This window comes from Nilaparvata lugens, chromosome 10 (assembly GCF_014356525.2).
Source record: "Nilaparvata lugens isolate BPH chromosome 10, ASM1435652v1, whole genome shotgun sequence".
Classification (NCBI taxonomy): Eukaryota; Metazoa; Arthropoda; class Insecta; order Hemiptera; family Delphacidae; genus Nilaparvata; species Nilaparvata lugens.
In genome coordinates, this window is record NC_052513.1 from 10,194,753 (window position 1) to 10,209,119 (window position 14,367).

At 32.3% G+C, this 14,367-nt stretch overlaps 1 protein-coding gene across 1 annotated transcript; it reads left to right on the forward strand.

The window, feature by feature from the left end:
• Nucleotides 1-129: 129 nt before the first annotated feature.
• LOC111062456 (polycomb protein eed-like) lies at nucleotides 130-14,126 on the forward strand. Its single transcript, XM_039436263.1, has 7 exons — nucleotides 130-493; nucleotides 932-1,071; nucleotides 1,477-1,784; nucleotides 3,023-3,186; nucleotides 5,450-5,689; nucleotides 6,279-6,431; nucleotides 8,888-14,126. Exons 1-7 carry the CDS (start codon nucleotides 419-421, stop codon nucleotides 9,089-9,091), a joined length of 1,284 nt encoding a protein of 427 aa, XP_039292197.1. The 5' UTR covers nucleotides 130-418; the 3' UTR covers nucleotides 9,092-14,126.
• The last annotated feature ends 241 nt before the right edge of the window (nucleotides 14,127-14,367 follow it).

Below are 14,367 nucleotides of genomic sequence, written 5' to 3' on the forward strand. Positions count from 1 at the left end.
TCTGGTTGAATTCGTAATCGAATTCATTCATCCATTTTTTCTAATGAATCATTCATTTTTGGTAGCAATTTGAACTTTTTTCCATGAATTTGTGGTTCGTTGGCCAATATATAGATGGCAATGTCTTTTTCGCTCGCTTCCGGAGGAGTTTTTTTTGTTGTGGAGTGAACAAAGACCCAAGTTTTAGGTTATGTTTATGTTTTTCTTGTATTCTGGCTTTAGACCGTTGATGCAATTGTGTTGTTCTATTAAATAAAATTAGAAGTATCAAGTAAAACATATGCTTTTTGTATTTCTTGTAGCTTATTTCTAGACTTTATCACTAAGGGTTAACACCCTTGTGTTGATAAAGAAGAAATTTGTTGGTTGAGATTTTACTTCACTCATGAATTGAACTGTTTATGGGCTTGTTGAAAAGATGAAATCTAAAAGTATGAGCAAAAGTCAAGCAAATGCGGAATCATCAATAAACGAAGATTCAGGAGACGATGTGGTAATTTATATTTAGATATGTTATCTTAATAGAATTTAGGTTTAGAGCTAGGCCTATCATTTTGATTTTTTATTTCTGACAAAACTTGATGAAAATTGTTAATGTAGATTTTTCTACTCTAATCCAGCTCAGAAAGGTTTTTGTAATTTTGATTTTCATTTTTGTAAACCAATCCTATATCAAGGCTTTTTATCAACCATGACTGCCTACATACCACCCTTCTACAGGAGCTCAATTAATGCATTAATAAAAGTTAAATAATAAATCAATTTAACAAAATTTCAAGAAAAAATGACTTATGACACACATTATAAACTTGAAATTGACATTCTTAAGCATGGTTAATACTTCTATTTGCAATTTATAAGTTTACAACTGTTTTTATCCTGTTGAATGAAATATTCAATTCTAAATTTAAAACAACATAATTTTATCTAGGATGAAACATCAAGTGTTGGAAGTACGACAACCGACAATGCGTCTTCCCGCAGTGAAACTCCCACTCAAAGAGGAGGGAGGAAAGGACGGCGTCGTCCTCAAAAAGCACAGAAAGTCTGCAAACTACAATACAAATTTGTGTAAGTTCAATTTGAGTCTATTTAGTTTGTATGGAGCTATTTTACGTCTCTGTTTCATGTTTATTTCTACTTGATTGGTTAAGAAAATATTTGGATTTCGTCGAAGAGTAAGGATCAAATACAGAAGTATTAAACTAAGGATTGAAGACGGGCTTCTGTGTGACCGAGGCACACTTGTCAATTATATTTTAATTAATATGCTGAAAAGTATAGTACAGGACAGAGTAGAATGAAGAAGGAAGAATCATGATATGATTTATTATTTCAAATTCTTTATTCAGTAAGATAAGCATATAGTACTCAAACATTTCTTAATTTGCCATATGGACATCAAGGGTCAGTATAATTCTTATAATATTATTAGAAATCTTGGTCAGTTTACCTCAAATGTATTTCGATTTTTAGTTGCAGTGTGAAGGAAGACCATGGCCAGCCTCTGTTTGGGGTTCAGTTTAATCACCTGTTGAAAGAAGGCCAGCCGTTGACGTTCGCCTGTGTGGGGAGCAATCGGGTGTCAATCTACCAGTGTCTCGAGACAGAGGGCATCAAACTGCTGCAAGTGTATGCGGACCCCGACAGCGAGGAGAACTTCTACACGTGTGCTTGGTCCTTCGACGATGAGACTGGCAAACCCCTATTGGCTGTGGCTGGCTCGCGAGGCATAATCAGGATTATCAGCCCTGTTACAATGGCCTGCATCCGTCACTACATAGGTACACAAATTTAATAGATAACCGATACATTCATGTCATAAGGTGCTTGAATTATAGATAATTTCTACAGATGGATTTTCGTTGAATAAATATTCAAATTCTTAATTCAGCAATACAAGTATGTAGTATACAAACTTTTGTTAATCGCCTATATGGACCTCAGCGGTCTGTATTATAGATAATTTGGTCGAATAAGTTGAGCTCAATTGTCAAATTGGACAACAATTCCAGTTCCACTAACTGGACTATCGCGACTGTTCGTTTTAGCAGCTATTCAAGTTATTCCTCAAGACTTGAAAATTTTATCGAAAAGTGTTGGGATAAATAGTCTTTGGTTTCTTCCTGGATGTGTTAATTTCGTCAAATCAGTTGAAATCGATTGCTATATTGTTCATTTCATCACAATTGGACACCAATCTCAGTCAAATTCATTTTATTGAAGAACTATTTTAGTTTTGATAAACATAAAAAATTAAATATATATTTTATTTATAACCCATGGCCAATAAATATTGCCAGAACAAGATATTTTATGTTTTTAAGATTAGGGTCAAAGACCTGATTCTTTTCCTAAAAAAAATTAAGGCCTAAAAATAATGAATGTGTGCATGTGCAGGAGCACTCGAATCAGTTGAAACCAATTGCCAAAATGTTTATTTAATTACAATTGGACAATAATCTCAATTGAATTCATTTTATTAAATCATCATTGACAAATATAGTAAAATATTTAATTACAATTGGACAATAATCTCAATTGAATTCATTTTATTGAATCATCATTGACAAACATAGTAAAATATTTAATTACAATTGGACAAATCTCAATTGAATCATCATTGACAAACATAGTAGAATATGATTTAATGTTATATTTTTAATGCATTGCGAATGAATATTACATGTGTGCAAGTGCAGGAGCAGTAGTTATTTCTCAAACTTTGTCAAACAGTGTTGGGAAGAACTTGAATGGTCATTTAGTGGATGAATAATTTCCAGTTTTTCCTTGAAGTCAGAACACTTTGTTGTTCCATACATAAATTTTTCTAAGTACGTCCAAATGATATTTTTGGACACAGAAAAATGACACGCTATCCGGAAGAACAGGAAATGGGTACTAATTCTCAGCTACCAAAAGACAGTACAAAATTCCTCTCGAATTATCTTTTTGTAGCACATGAAGAATTTGCTAACTTTTATCTCTTGACATGATTCATAATGTTGTGTTGTTTTTATAGGTCACAGCCATGCAATCAATGAAATCAAGTTCCACCCTAAGGATCCGAACATTCTATTGTCGGTCTCTAAGGACCATACTCTTAGACTTTGGAATATAAAGACCGATGTATGTATCGGAATATTTGGTGGAGTGGAAGGCCATAGAGATGAAGTTCTTAGTGCCGTGAGTAATTCAATCTCTATTGATTAACCTCTATAGTTTTTCAGTAATAGTAAGTAATACTGTCCCTTTTTTGTGTTTTAAGTCTGTTTACTATGTTTATAATTATTGTCATACCTCAAATATTGGATGAAGTATTGCCATGTAAACCTCAAATATTATTTGAGTTTGTATTCAAAAATATTTTTATTATTAATAACCAACATTTCTCAACTTTTGATTTAAGGGATCTAACTTCCAAGCTTCTTCGTAAGCAAAAAGTAAACTTGTTATTTTCAAAATCAATATTTTTCATAACAAGCTTATCACCTTTCAAACAATAGAAGCCATATAACTGAACTACCAGGTACTTAGTACCCATAATAACCAAGTAAAATATACATAATATAACGTTTCATTTCAATTCCACATATCTGAAAACAGTGTTGAATTGATTATACTAGTGAGCATCTTTCTTATCTCATAAAGGCCTGTTTCGAACAAATTTGCAAAGTCCAGCAGACTAATACCATTTAGGTAGTGTAACAAATATATGGAATGATGGGCGATTGACGCCTTCACCAAATGTAACAAATAAAAGAATAAAGAGAAATGACCAGTCTAACGAAAAGATTATAAGTGTTTTGTTATGTGTTATTTCATCATCTATTTATGTTCTTCACATTAATGTGATTTATTCAAATAATCAATTCGTTAGTAGGCTACTGATCGATTGTATTCTTCTTAGTGGTTAGTGCCTCTACTCGATGTTTGGTAAAGCACACTACCAAAAATTATAGGATCTTTAAATTTGTGGATAATTGAATGAATTAATCCCCAGATTCCTCCAAATCGTATGGGTTTCGATCAATTCATTCAATTACCTCACAGGAACAGGAACGCCTCCACCAGTGTCTTTTTTTATATAAAGAAAAAAACACAAAAACTTGGAAATTTTGATAATAAAATTTTTGACTCACACAAGGTGTTTGAATTTTTGAAATAGGATGAAAATAGAAGAAGTAAGAATTGGAAAAGTAATTTAGTTTTTATTGACACAAAGTTCTTATCAATTTTGAACAATATTTAAAAAGATACAAAAGGTTGAAAATCGGTAATACGGATGATTAAACAAAACAAATCTTATTTTAAACAATTACGCCCTTTCTTATGAAACCGTTGGCTTATATTTAATTATCTAAAATGAAATTGATTTTATTTAAGAATTTAAATTTATTAAAAAAAATATGTTGAGGAAAACGTTCTATTATTGTTATTATTATTATTTGAGATATTACTGTTTAAAAGGATGACAATGAATTTTGAAAGAAAATTAAAGAAAAAGAAACTTACAGAAAATATGGAACTGACTCTCCTGGGTAAACCTGGACTCGTGGTCGATACCGCAGTTGAACGAGAAGCGAGTGGTCTTTTTTTAGGAATGAAAATTTTGTCAGCGCAACTGCTGAGTTTGTATTAAGTTCTTAGCCAATGGCGTGGAAGCTTTGCTAAGACATTTTTATTGAATAGAACGTTTTCCTCTCTTGCTCTGCAGTTTAAGATGAAAATGAATTTGTTTAAATTATACTATATTTTATAACATTTAAAATAATTGAAAGTACTGTATTTTATTTAAAAAAAATTATAATTAAATTATTTTTGAGACACGGTTCTGTCACTATCGTGACAGTAGTTATAACTTTTCTGTTTGTTATCATTTATTATTTATTTTTGAAATTCAATAAATATCATCATTATTAAGTTTTTATTTATTAATCATCATCCATTCAATTTTTTATTATTTTACAGCTGAAATATAATGCAAAGTCTTAAATGACTGAAACTGCCCTTCTTCCATTCAATGTGACTTGAACGGAAAAAGGGCAGTATTGAGCTGTTGAATGGAATAAGGGCAGTTACAAGCTTATTTTAAAAATTCAATATAGATTAACTGTAGCTGTATACTTTGAATTTTTATATTCCACTACATTTATAAGTTATCAAACTACCATATGATACTAGTTCCAAGTATTTAGAAAAAAACCTCTCTATTTTGAAACTAGTTGAAAACTTCAAGGCCCATTTTCTTGAAATCTCAATTTCTGGGTTACGCCCCTATTCCATTCAACTCCTCAATTTCTAGTTGATTGATAAAAAGATGCTAAGCTATCGTACGTACACAGGCCAACAAACCGACAACTCGGGTCGAGCCTCAATTCAAAAGAAGGGACTCCCTACGCTCATTCGATTATTAATGATTTTTGATAGTCGATATCTCTTATTACAGGATTTTGATTTGAAAGGCGAAAGAATCATGTCTTGTGGAATGGACCATTCGCTGAAACTTTGGAAACTGGACAAGGACTACATTCAGGAAGCAATTCGTGCTTCGTACACTTTCAACGCGGCTAAGAGTGCGCGGCCCTTCGACTCTCTCAAGGAGCACTTTCCCGATTTCTCAACTAGAGACATCCACAGAAATTATGTTGATTGTGTACGCTGGCTTGGAGATTTTGTACTTTCTAAGGTAAAATTATCAATTAATATTTTGTAATGTTTCATTATTTCTTTTTAATATTTATTAATTTTTTATTATCTTATTTCATTTATAAACTAGGCCTATCTAGAATATAGTTGAACATAAATTTCGCAGAAGCTATGTTTTTGTTTGTACTTTTGTTTACTGAGAAATAAAATGTATTATTATTTATCTATTATAATACAAGCACAATCATAATATATACAATTATTATTGGTAGAGGACAACAGGCCAAGTACAAAACTGTTCTTCTCCCGAATTACGATTGATAAATGTTTTAATGTAAAATAATTTTCATTTCTTTCAATTAATTTTAATATCAAGTATTGTTTCTTTATCCAGTGTAATGCTTCCCATTCCACAAAAATTTGCTCAAAATATTAACTTATAATAAGGATATTTTTCCAATATCACTCAACTCATCTGAAGATTTTGCTTTCTTTTTAATAAAATTAAATTAGAGAATTAATTCACATTGGAGAATTCAAACATTAGTTTCAACTAAAGATTGAAACTGTATTTCTATCTGAAAACTAGTACTTATGAATGAATTCATACAATATTCCAACTTTTTCAGTCATGTGAAAATGTGATCATCTGCTGGAAGCCTGGACAGTTGGAAGACAAGGAATTGAAAAACAATGAAACAAATGTGACCACTATTCACACACTTGATTACAAAGAGTGTGAAATATGGTTTGTGCGATTCTCAATGGACTTCTGGCAAAAAGTAAGCTTTTTATTATAAAAAAATATTATTATTCATTTTAGGATTATTTGCTCTCTCTATGTATTACTCTGAACTCTTCTTTTTGGTGCCACCGAATAGTTTACGAACTATTTTGGACATCCTCCTCATAATTCAAATCTTCATTAGCGGTTCATTCCGAATAATTATCTTCCCATCTTTTTTATAATTGGTCAAAAATGACTAAATCTGTTATTAAGAATTTGACATGCTTTTTTCTTCCTCGAGTCAATAACAATTTAAAGTACTGGATGCACAAGTGAGGCACTTTTATAATTTTTCATTTTGATGCATTTTCTATAGTGAGCGCTCACGGCTTACTTTACTGACTTCTGTTAACCTACTATGCTGTAAAAGGCATTAAGGGCATTAAAAATAAAAGGCATTAAGGTAATCACATTAATGGACCTCTGCATCTCATTTTCAACAGCAATGGCGGTCGGCGACAGAAAAAGAATATTTTTTTATTTTTTATTCAATTTATTCATTGTTATTGTATTCATTAATTTTATTTTTCATTTTTAACGCTGGGCTGGAATTGGAAATAAATACTTTTTCCTACAGTTACGTTGAAAAGTGGCCATTGCTGCACTGATTACAGAACGCAAAGAATCACTTTTCCGCTCTAGTGCGGGAAAAATTTTTCTGCACTCCAGATTTGCAACATGGTAACGCAAAATACTTAGTAGGTTATATGGAGCAACAGTGCAGCAAAATCAAAATGAAGTTGGTAACAGTGACTGGGCTGCTATAGTGAGCAGAGGTGCAACCAAGCACAACGCGCTAATTATTATTCATTATTATATTATAACCAAGGACAACGAGGACTTTAGGATTTTAGGATTAAGGTTTTTATCAATAATAAAATTACACAGAAAAACATTTGATGGATTTCAGGCAATTTTACCCATAATTACCCACTTTTCATATTCAATGGTAACTGTAGGAAAAACTTAATGTGAAATACGTGCGCAAAGTTCTTCTGCTGCACTCAAGAAACCATTCCGCCCTCGCCTACGGCTCGGGCGTAAACGTTTCTTTCGGTGCAGCAAACTGTCACTTTGCGCACTAGTTGCACAAATAACTATTACTTCATGCAAGTTTATCTCTGGATATTCCTTAAACAACTCTACTTGTTTGATATTCTACGTGTTGATTTTGATTTTCTACGTGTTGTTTGATATTTGGAGCCAGGTTTTTTTGTCAGGCACAACGTCAACTTTGTTTTTCAATTGATTTTCCCAAAGACCTTAAAGATGCATAGACTCACATGCAGCGCTAGTGTTGTACTTGGAATTGAAATCGGCCATTGAGGGGGCAACCTATAAGATTATTACATACCAATGCCTTTGTAATCTATAATATTACACATATATATAGATATAATATCTCGTGCTAAAATACCCCAAGGGCGGCATTCAATTTCAAGTAAGAGCTATCATTGGGAAGGCATATGCATTGTGGGTCTATATCTCTTTAAGGTCTTTAGATTTTCCTGTATTTTTTCCAGCTGAATAGTTGATTCGTCGGTATTGTTTTTTAGGCTTCTAATGTTGTAATGAATTAAATTGAAGTAATGGTAATTTCTCTCATAGAAAGTAATGTTCATTTCTCTCCTATCATCACTTTATATTGTAGCCCACCGTAGTACCGGTCTGACCAAGCTCGAGTTTCTTGTATTGGGTTTATGACTTTATGGAAAGTGGTTCCTGTTGTAAAATTTACCAAAATCCAGTGCATTTCATTTCCAGTTTATTAGATCAGTAATGTTATGAAGGGGTACTGCATAGTGTCAGAATATAGTTATTTGTGCAACTAGTGCGCAAAGTGACAGTTTGCTGCACCGAAAGAAACGTTTACGCCCGAGCCGTAGGCGAGGGCGGAATGGTTTCTTGAGTGCAGCAGAGGAACTTTGCGCACGTATTTCACATTTAATTTTTCCTACAGTTACCATTAAATATGAAAAGTGGGTAATTATGGGTAAAATTGCCTGAAATCCATCAACTGTTTTTCTGTGTAATTTTATTATTGATAAAAAACTTAATTTATTGTCAAATTGAATAAAAATGTTGTCCTTGGTTATAATATATACTTAATAATTAGCGCGTTGTGCTTCGTTGCACCTCTGCTCACTATAGCAGCCCAGTCACTGTTACCAACTTCATTTTGATTTTGCTGCACTGTTGCTCCATATAACCTATTAAGTATTTTGCGTTGCCATGTTGCAAATCTGGAGTGCAGAAAAATTTTTCCCGCACTAGAGCGGAAAAGTGATTCTTTGCGTTCTGTAATCAGTGCAGTAATGGCCACTTTTCAACGTAACTGTAGGAAAAATAAATAATTTCCTTGTATATCTTAGTAATACTATAGCAATAGTATTTCACTTGGCAACATCATTAACATTTGATGTATGTTTGTGTATTATTGCATTGCAACAGGTTCTGGCGTTGGGCAATCAGCACGGCAAGACATATGTGTGGGACCTGGATGTCTCGGAGCCGAGTGAGATCCGCTTCACGCTGCTTCAGAATCCTCGCTGTCAAACAGCCGTCAGACAAACATCACTCAGCAGAGATGGATCTGTGCTATTGTCTGCCTGTGATGATGGCACCATCTGGCGATGGGACAGGGTTAATCAATAGAATCCTTCAATCAACAACATTCAGTATCTTATATCATCATAGTCTGAGTTCCATGAAGACATTTATCACTAAACTCTTTCTAACCAATGTTTCAATTTACATATTTTCCATTACCATTGATACTCGTGTAATTGAGATAATGTGGTATTCCATTCATGTTTCTGTGATTTTATAGTTTGTTGTTCGAAACTCTCCTGCAGCAATCACATCCATTAAGATAATAAGTGTGACAATTAGTGCCGTTTGCACAGTTTCAGTTTAATCTAAATTTTATTTTAATCTGGATTAAATCCATATCAAGTCTCATTTGTTAGCATGAGATTCATTTTGAGTTTAAACCACCAGCTGATTGAATTCAGTTCAAGCTATAACTGTGCAAAAGGCCCTTAGTAGTTGTTTATACAATTTTTATATGATATTTCAAATTAAATTATTCAGTAGAAATGCATATCTATTTCATACCACAAACCAAATCTTCAACACATGTTCATGTCAGCAGATCTGTCATTTCAACCTCAAAAAATCTATTACCTGCATTTGGTTCGGATATATTTGTTTGCAACAGAAATGTGATGAAGTGAGGAGGATATGATGGAATAAGGTTTAGTTGGTTCCAGTTTGATTGATTAAAGCTGGTTCCCAAATATCAAAACTTACTCATCACCAAGGATTTTCAAGAAATCAGCTCTTTATAGAGCTAGATTAGGAAAAAATCAGATTCCAATTCTCATCATCATCATCATCCATCATGGCCTAGGCTTGTAAAGCCTGTTCCGGTGTCCACCGCTTCCTCGGTCTTCCGACGTCCCTTTTCCCATCCAACTGTAACTTCCAAGCTTGTAGTGGAAGACGAGTTGGTGGCATACGGCGCAGGTGATTTGTCCATTTTAATCTGTATTTTTAATGATTGCTGTTAGTGGTTGCACATTGCACTCACTTCGAATTGTTTCATTAAACAATTAAAAAAAATTAAATTAATTTTGAATTGTAGATTCCAATTCTATTAGTAAAAAATATGTGTGACATAAATAAAATCTTCTTTCCAACATTTACTGAAATCAAGATCGGGATTAATAAATGAATAACAATGCACCGTTCATTATCAACTGAACTCTTTATTTACAATAGTTATCTATTATACATTGAGTGATGATCTTTTACAATAATTTATTTCAAATGGTATACTAATTTCTGAACGTCTCGAGAATGAAACAATGGATAGAGCGTAGAGCGTTCAAATATTTCGAATTTAGTTGATTCCATAATTAATTAGGCCATCACATTCGCTTGAAATAGACATCTATAGTAAAGTTGTTCAAAAAGAAATATTATTGACCTTAAACCCTAGAAACTATATATTACAAAATATTGCTGTTCTGATTTTCCTGGATTTGGTAGGTATTTCCTCGTATATGTATTGATATACCCTCTTATGTTAATTTAGCATTAATAATAAGAGATAGAATTTATATTGATCGATTGAATAGCTGTAGAGTAGTAAATTGAGGAGTGTTAGGGATGATAAGGAAGTTGATACTGAATAGAAATAATTCACACATAATTCTGGGTGAGAATAATAGATTCCGACCTTTCAATTTCGACATTAATTGAATTGGATGCTGATAGCTTCATCTGATAAATTCAGAGAATTGAGGTGCAATAACTTGAGAAATGTTTGGTGACTGAGTAATCCAATAGATTTGCAATATTTGCTCTCATCTGAAGAAATGGATGAGAAGAGATGGATTGAGATTCACAAAACTCAATGCTGTGAATCTACAATCCACATTCTTCAATCACTTTTCATGTAAAGTGCGAGAAAAATACAAATATTTTCCATAGAAATCTAATTCCATTCTCAAATAATTATTTTTAGTCTGCACATAAATTTGAATTTATTGAAGATTAAAAATAGTAATTTTGATCTGAATTTCTGTTGCTAGAAACTATATTTCATTCAGCTAAAATTCTAAGATTTCTTAACGTGATCAGTGATTCAAATAGTTCAAGTTAATGAATTTCTTGTCATGCAGTGATTTAGCGATGTTAATTTTCAATCATTATAGATTACCGGAAATCATCAATATTTTTGTATAAAATATTAATTCTAATCGAATACAGATAAAGCAGGCATTCTTTAATACCACTATTTCTCTTCTAATCCAAATTTTCCTCTCTTTTACACATCTTCATCGTTCAATATTTTTGTTTATCATCTAATGATACCAATTTTTATTTTGAAACAATATATCCCGCTACAAAAAGTTATCAATTATTATGATGAATCGTATTCTTGAAAAGTGAGCACTATCAACAATAAAACAATACATTTGGTATTATTATCAATTAAATCAAGTTGATGAGAAATTATCATCTATGAACACATTTTTTAAGAAACTCTGTTGTCAGAATTCTCAGGTCGCACGTGATCAATTTCAGTGCCTTTGACATTACCTAACGACTGTTCTTAGTTGCTTAGTTCGATCATAAAATGATCACAATTATGTGAATTATTACATTTGGGTTGCTCGTTGGAGTAAGTGATAACGCGCCGGTCTAATAAGAGTACGGTACCCGAGTTCGTATCTCGACCGGGGCAAAAGTTTTTGACCACAGCACAATCACATTGATACGGCCACCCCGTCTTTCGGAGGAGACGATAAGTCGACGGTCCCGACTACCTAAAAAGTAGTCGTCATCTCTCGTCGTCTATTGTATATATTTCAAATTTTCATGAAGTTTGTAAGCAAAAAGTTAATATGTAAGATGCTTCCAAATGGTGCTAATGATACAATTGTTGCGATATCTTAAGGTGCGTACAGACTTTCGCTCTGCTCCGCAACCGAACGTCACTCTAGCAGAGCGATTGATGATCGACCGGGGTCCAAGAGTGGTTCGACCGGGGAACGCGAGAAGATCTAACATCTTCCGTAACGTTCATGAGGAGCGACTGTTGTTCGATGGCGGTACGAGGGAGGAGCGTGCTCGGTGCGGGTCGGAAGCGCGAATATGTGTACGCAGCTTTATATTTTTCATTCTAGACTATTGTTGAACTCCGTTAGCTTGAAATTTGAATCAAAATTTAATCACCGATTCTATTTTCTTTTATTATTATGTACGACCATGTGTATTAGTTCTATATATTCATTATATTTATTATTGTTGACTGAATATGTCTGATGCTTGAGCATTCAATTGAAGGACTTGATTGAAATATTTCAGCAAGAGCACTAAGGCCTACTAAAACATTTAGCCCATATTTTTCAAGATAACCATTGCGAGCTTGCTACAGCACATCAGATTTCATCCCTCAATATTATACACTCAAAGCTTGGAGCTCATGTGGGCATCACTATCATAAAAAATTAGATACATAATAAAATAAGATGGATAATGTGACGCATTTATTGTAGATAACAGTATCCTAAAGCTTTTGTTATTTTCGCCATTTGCTATGAGCTATTCAGTATTAACTTCCACTGATGTTACCAAATACTATCAGCTTTTGTCTATGAGAATTCAATATTGAAAGAGTTCTTGGAGGGTTGAAAATCATACGGTTTTAATAATATTGATAATAATTTATAATATCCTATTTTAAGAGTACACATCAAAATTTCATTCATAATCCACTAGAGAACAATTAATTTATTTGCAAATCCATCATAAAGTAGCTTACTAGTTCAAAACACACAGATAGTCAAGAGAAAGACGCATGCGATTAAAATATCGATTGATATATTCATTGATCAATCAATTGATTTATAAATAAAATCGATAGGTTGATTTATAAAAGACAATTCTGTAAGTTAGTTTTCATAGGAGTTTATTTGGAATTATTAATCGTGGAAATACTTATAGGTAGACTTTAGTATAGTAATATAGTTATGACGCAGAAAACAAAAAAGTATTTTTGAAAATGAAAATTCATAGAAAAAATCGCTCATCTAATGTAGCTTTCATTTTGATGATGTATTAGCCATTCAATTTTTGTAATACTCATTAGAGAGGTTTTTTCTAGTAAACTCTGTTTTCTCTACTTCTACTATGAAAATATGAATTGACAGTAAAATAGTCATTCAAAACTCAGTAGCAGAACAAATAAACTTATAATATAAACAGGGGTAGATGGGCACCTGATATAAAATCCTAGTGTTTCATTAGGAGTAGAATTACTGGAAATAATTTAATATAATATTTAGGAACACGTTTACAGAATTACCTTCATATTAGTCATGTGAGGCAGTAGGCCTACATGCAAGGAATGTATGAAACTGCTTGATTTTTTCCAAAATAATACGGTAGTTTTGAAAACTCTTATTAATACATTTTTGCATTGTTGTTGAATTAATGACTCAATTAATAAAGGAGGAGAAGAAAGATAATTAGGATGTGGTGGTGGAGGAGAAGGAAAAGAAAAGAAAGTTGCGGATGAAGAAGAAAAATTAATTAAGATTTACTAAAAACTGTCTCTCCCACAGTTTTATCTCATTATATCAGTAAGTTATAATAATATTGTACACTAATCGGCCGATTGATTTCACTATAATAGGATTACTTCAAATAGTTGAAGTAGAAAGAAGCCTTGAGATTTATTGAGAATTTCCTTTAAATACACTTAGAAACGAATAAGATTTTATACTAATTAGAAGATGGAAACAGGTATGGTAGTCCCTTAAAATAAATTTTCTCATTCTCATAGGCAGGTACACTGTAGTAGCTCCAAAATATAAATATATAATTTACTCTTTTTACAAGTTGATGTAAATATAGTTAATCTGTTCACCATTCAACATTATTATATTATTAATATACATATAGAGGTTGTTTGGTACCGGTAACTCAACGTAGGACATTATTGGTAATGGTAACTGAAAAAGGACATTTCTTCAAGATCATTTACATTTCCCTGCTATGGTATAAGATTTCAGTTTGTGGAGTTCAGAACAAAATTGTTATCTCTGTTTCAATAGACACTAACAAACTATTATTTTCAACGTAATTTATAAAAATAAACTTATTCATCTGATTTCTACAATATTGTTATTTTTTATCAATATATAATATTAGTTAAGTTTTCGAAATTCCTATAATTACTTTCACTATTCTCATGATATGTTTTGTTACCTTTTTATCACATACAAGCCGAAACCTATTTCTTGAAACAATTGAAAATAAATTATAATGCATTACCTATTTACTCTTAATTATGAATTGATAAAAGATCGATTGATTAGAATCTACTAGCAATGCATTGCCTTGAAGCATCATTGTTA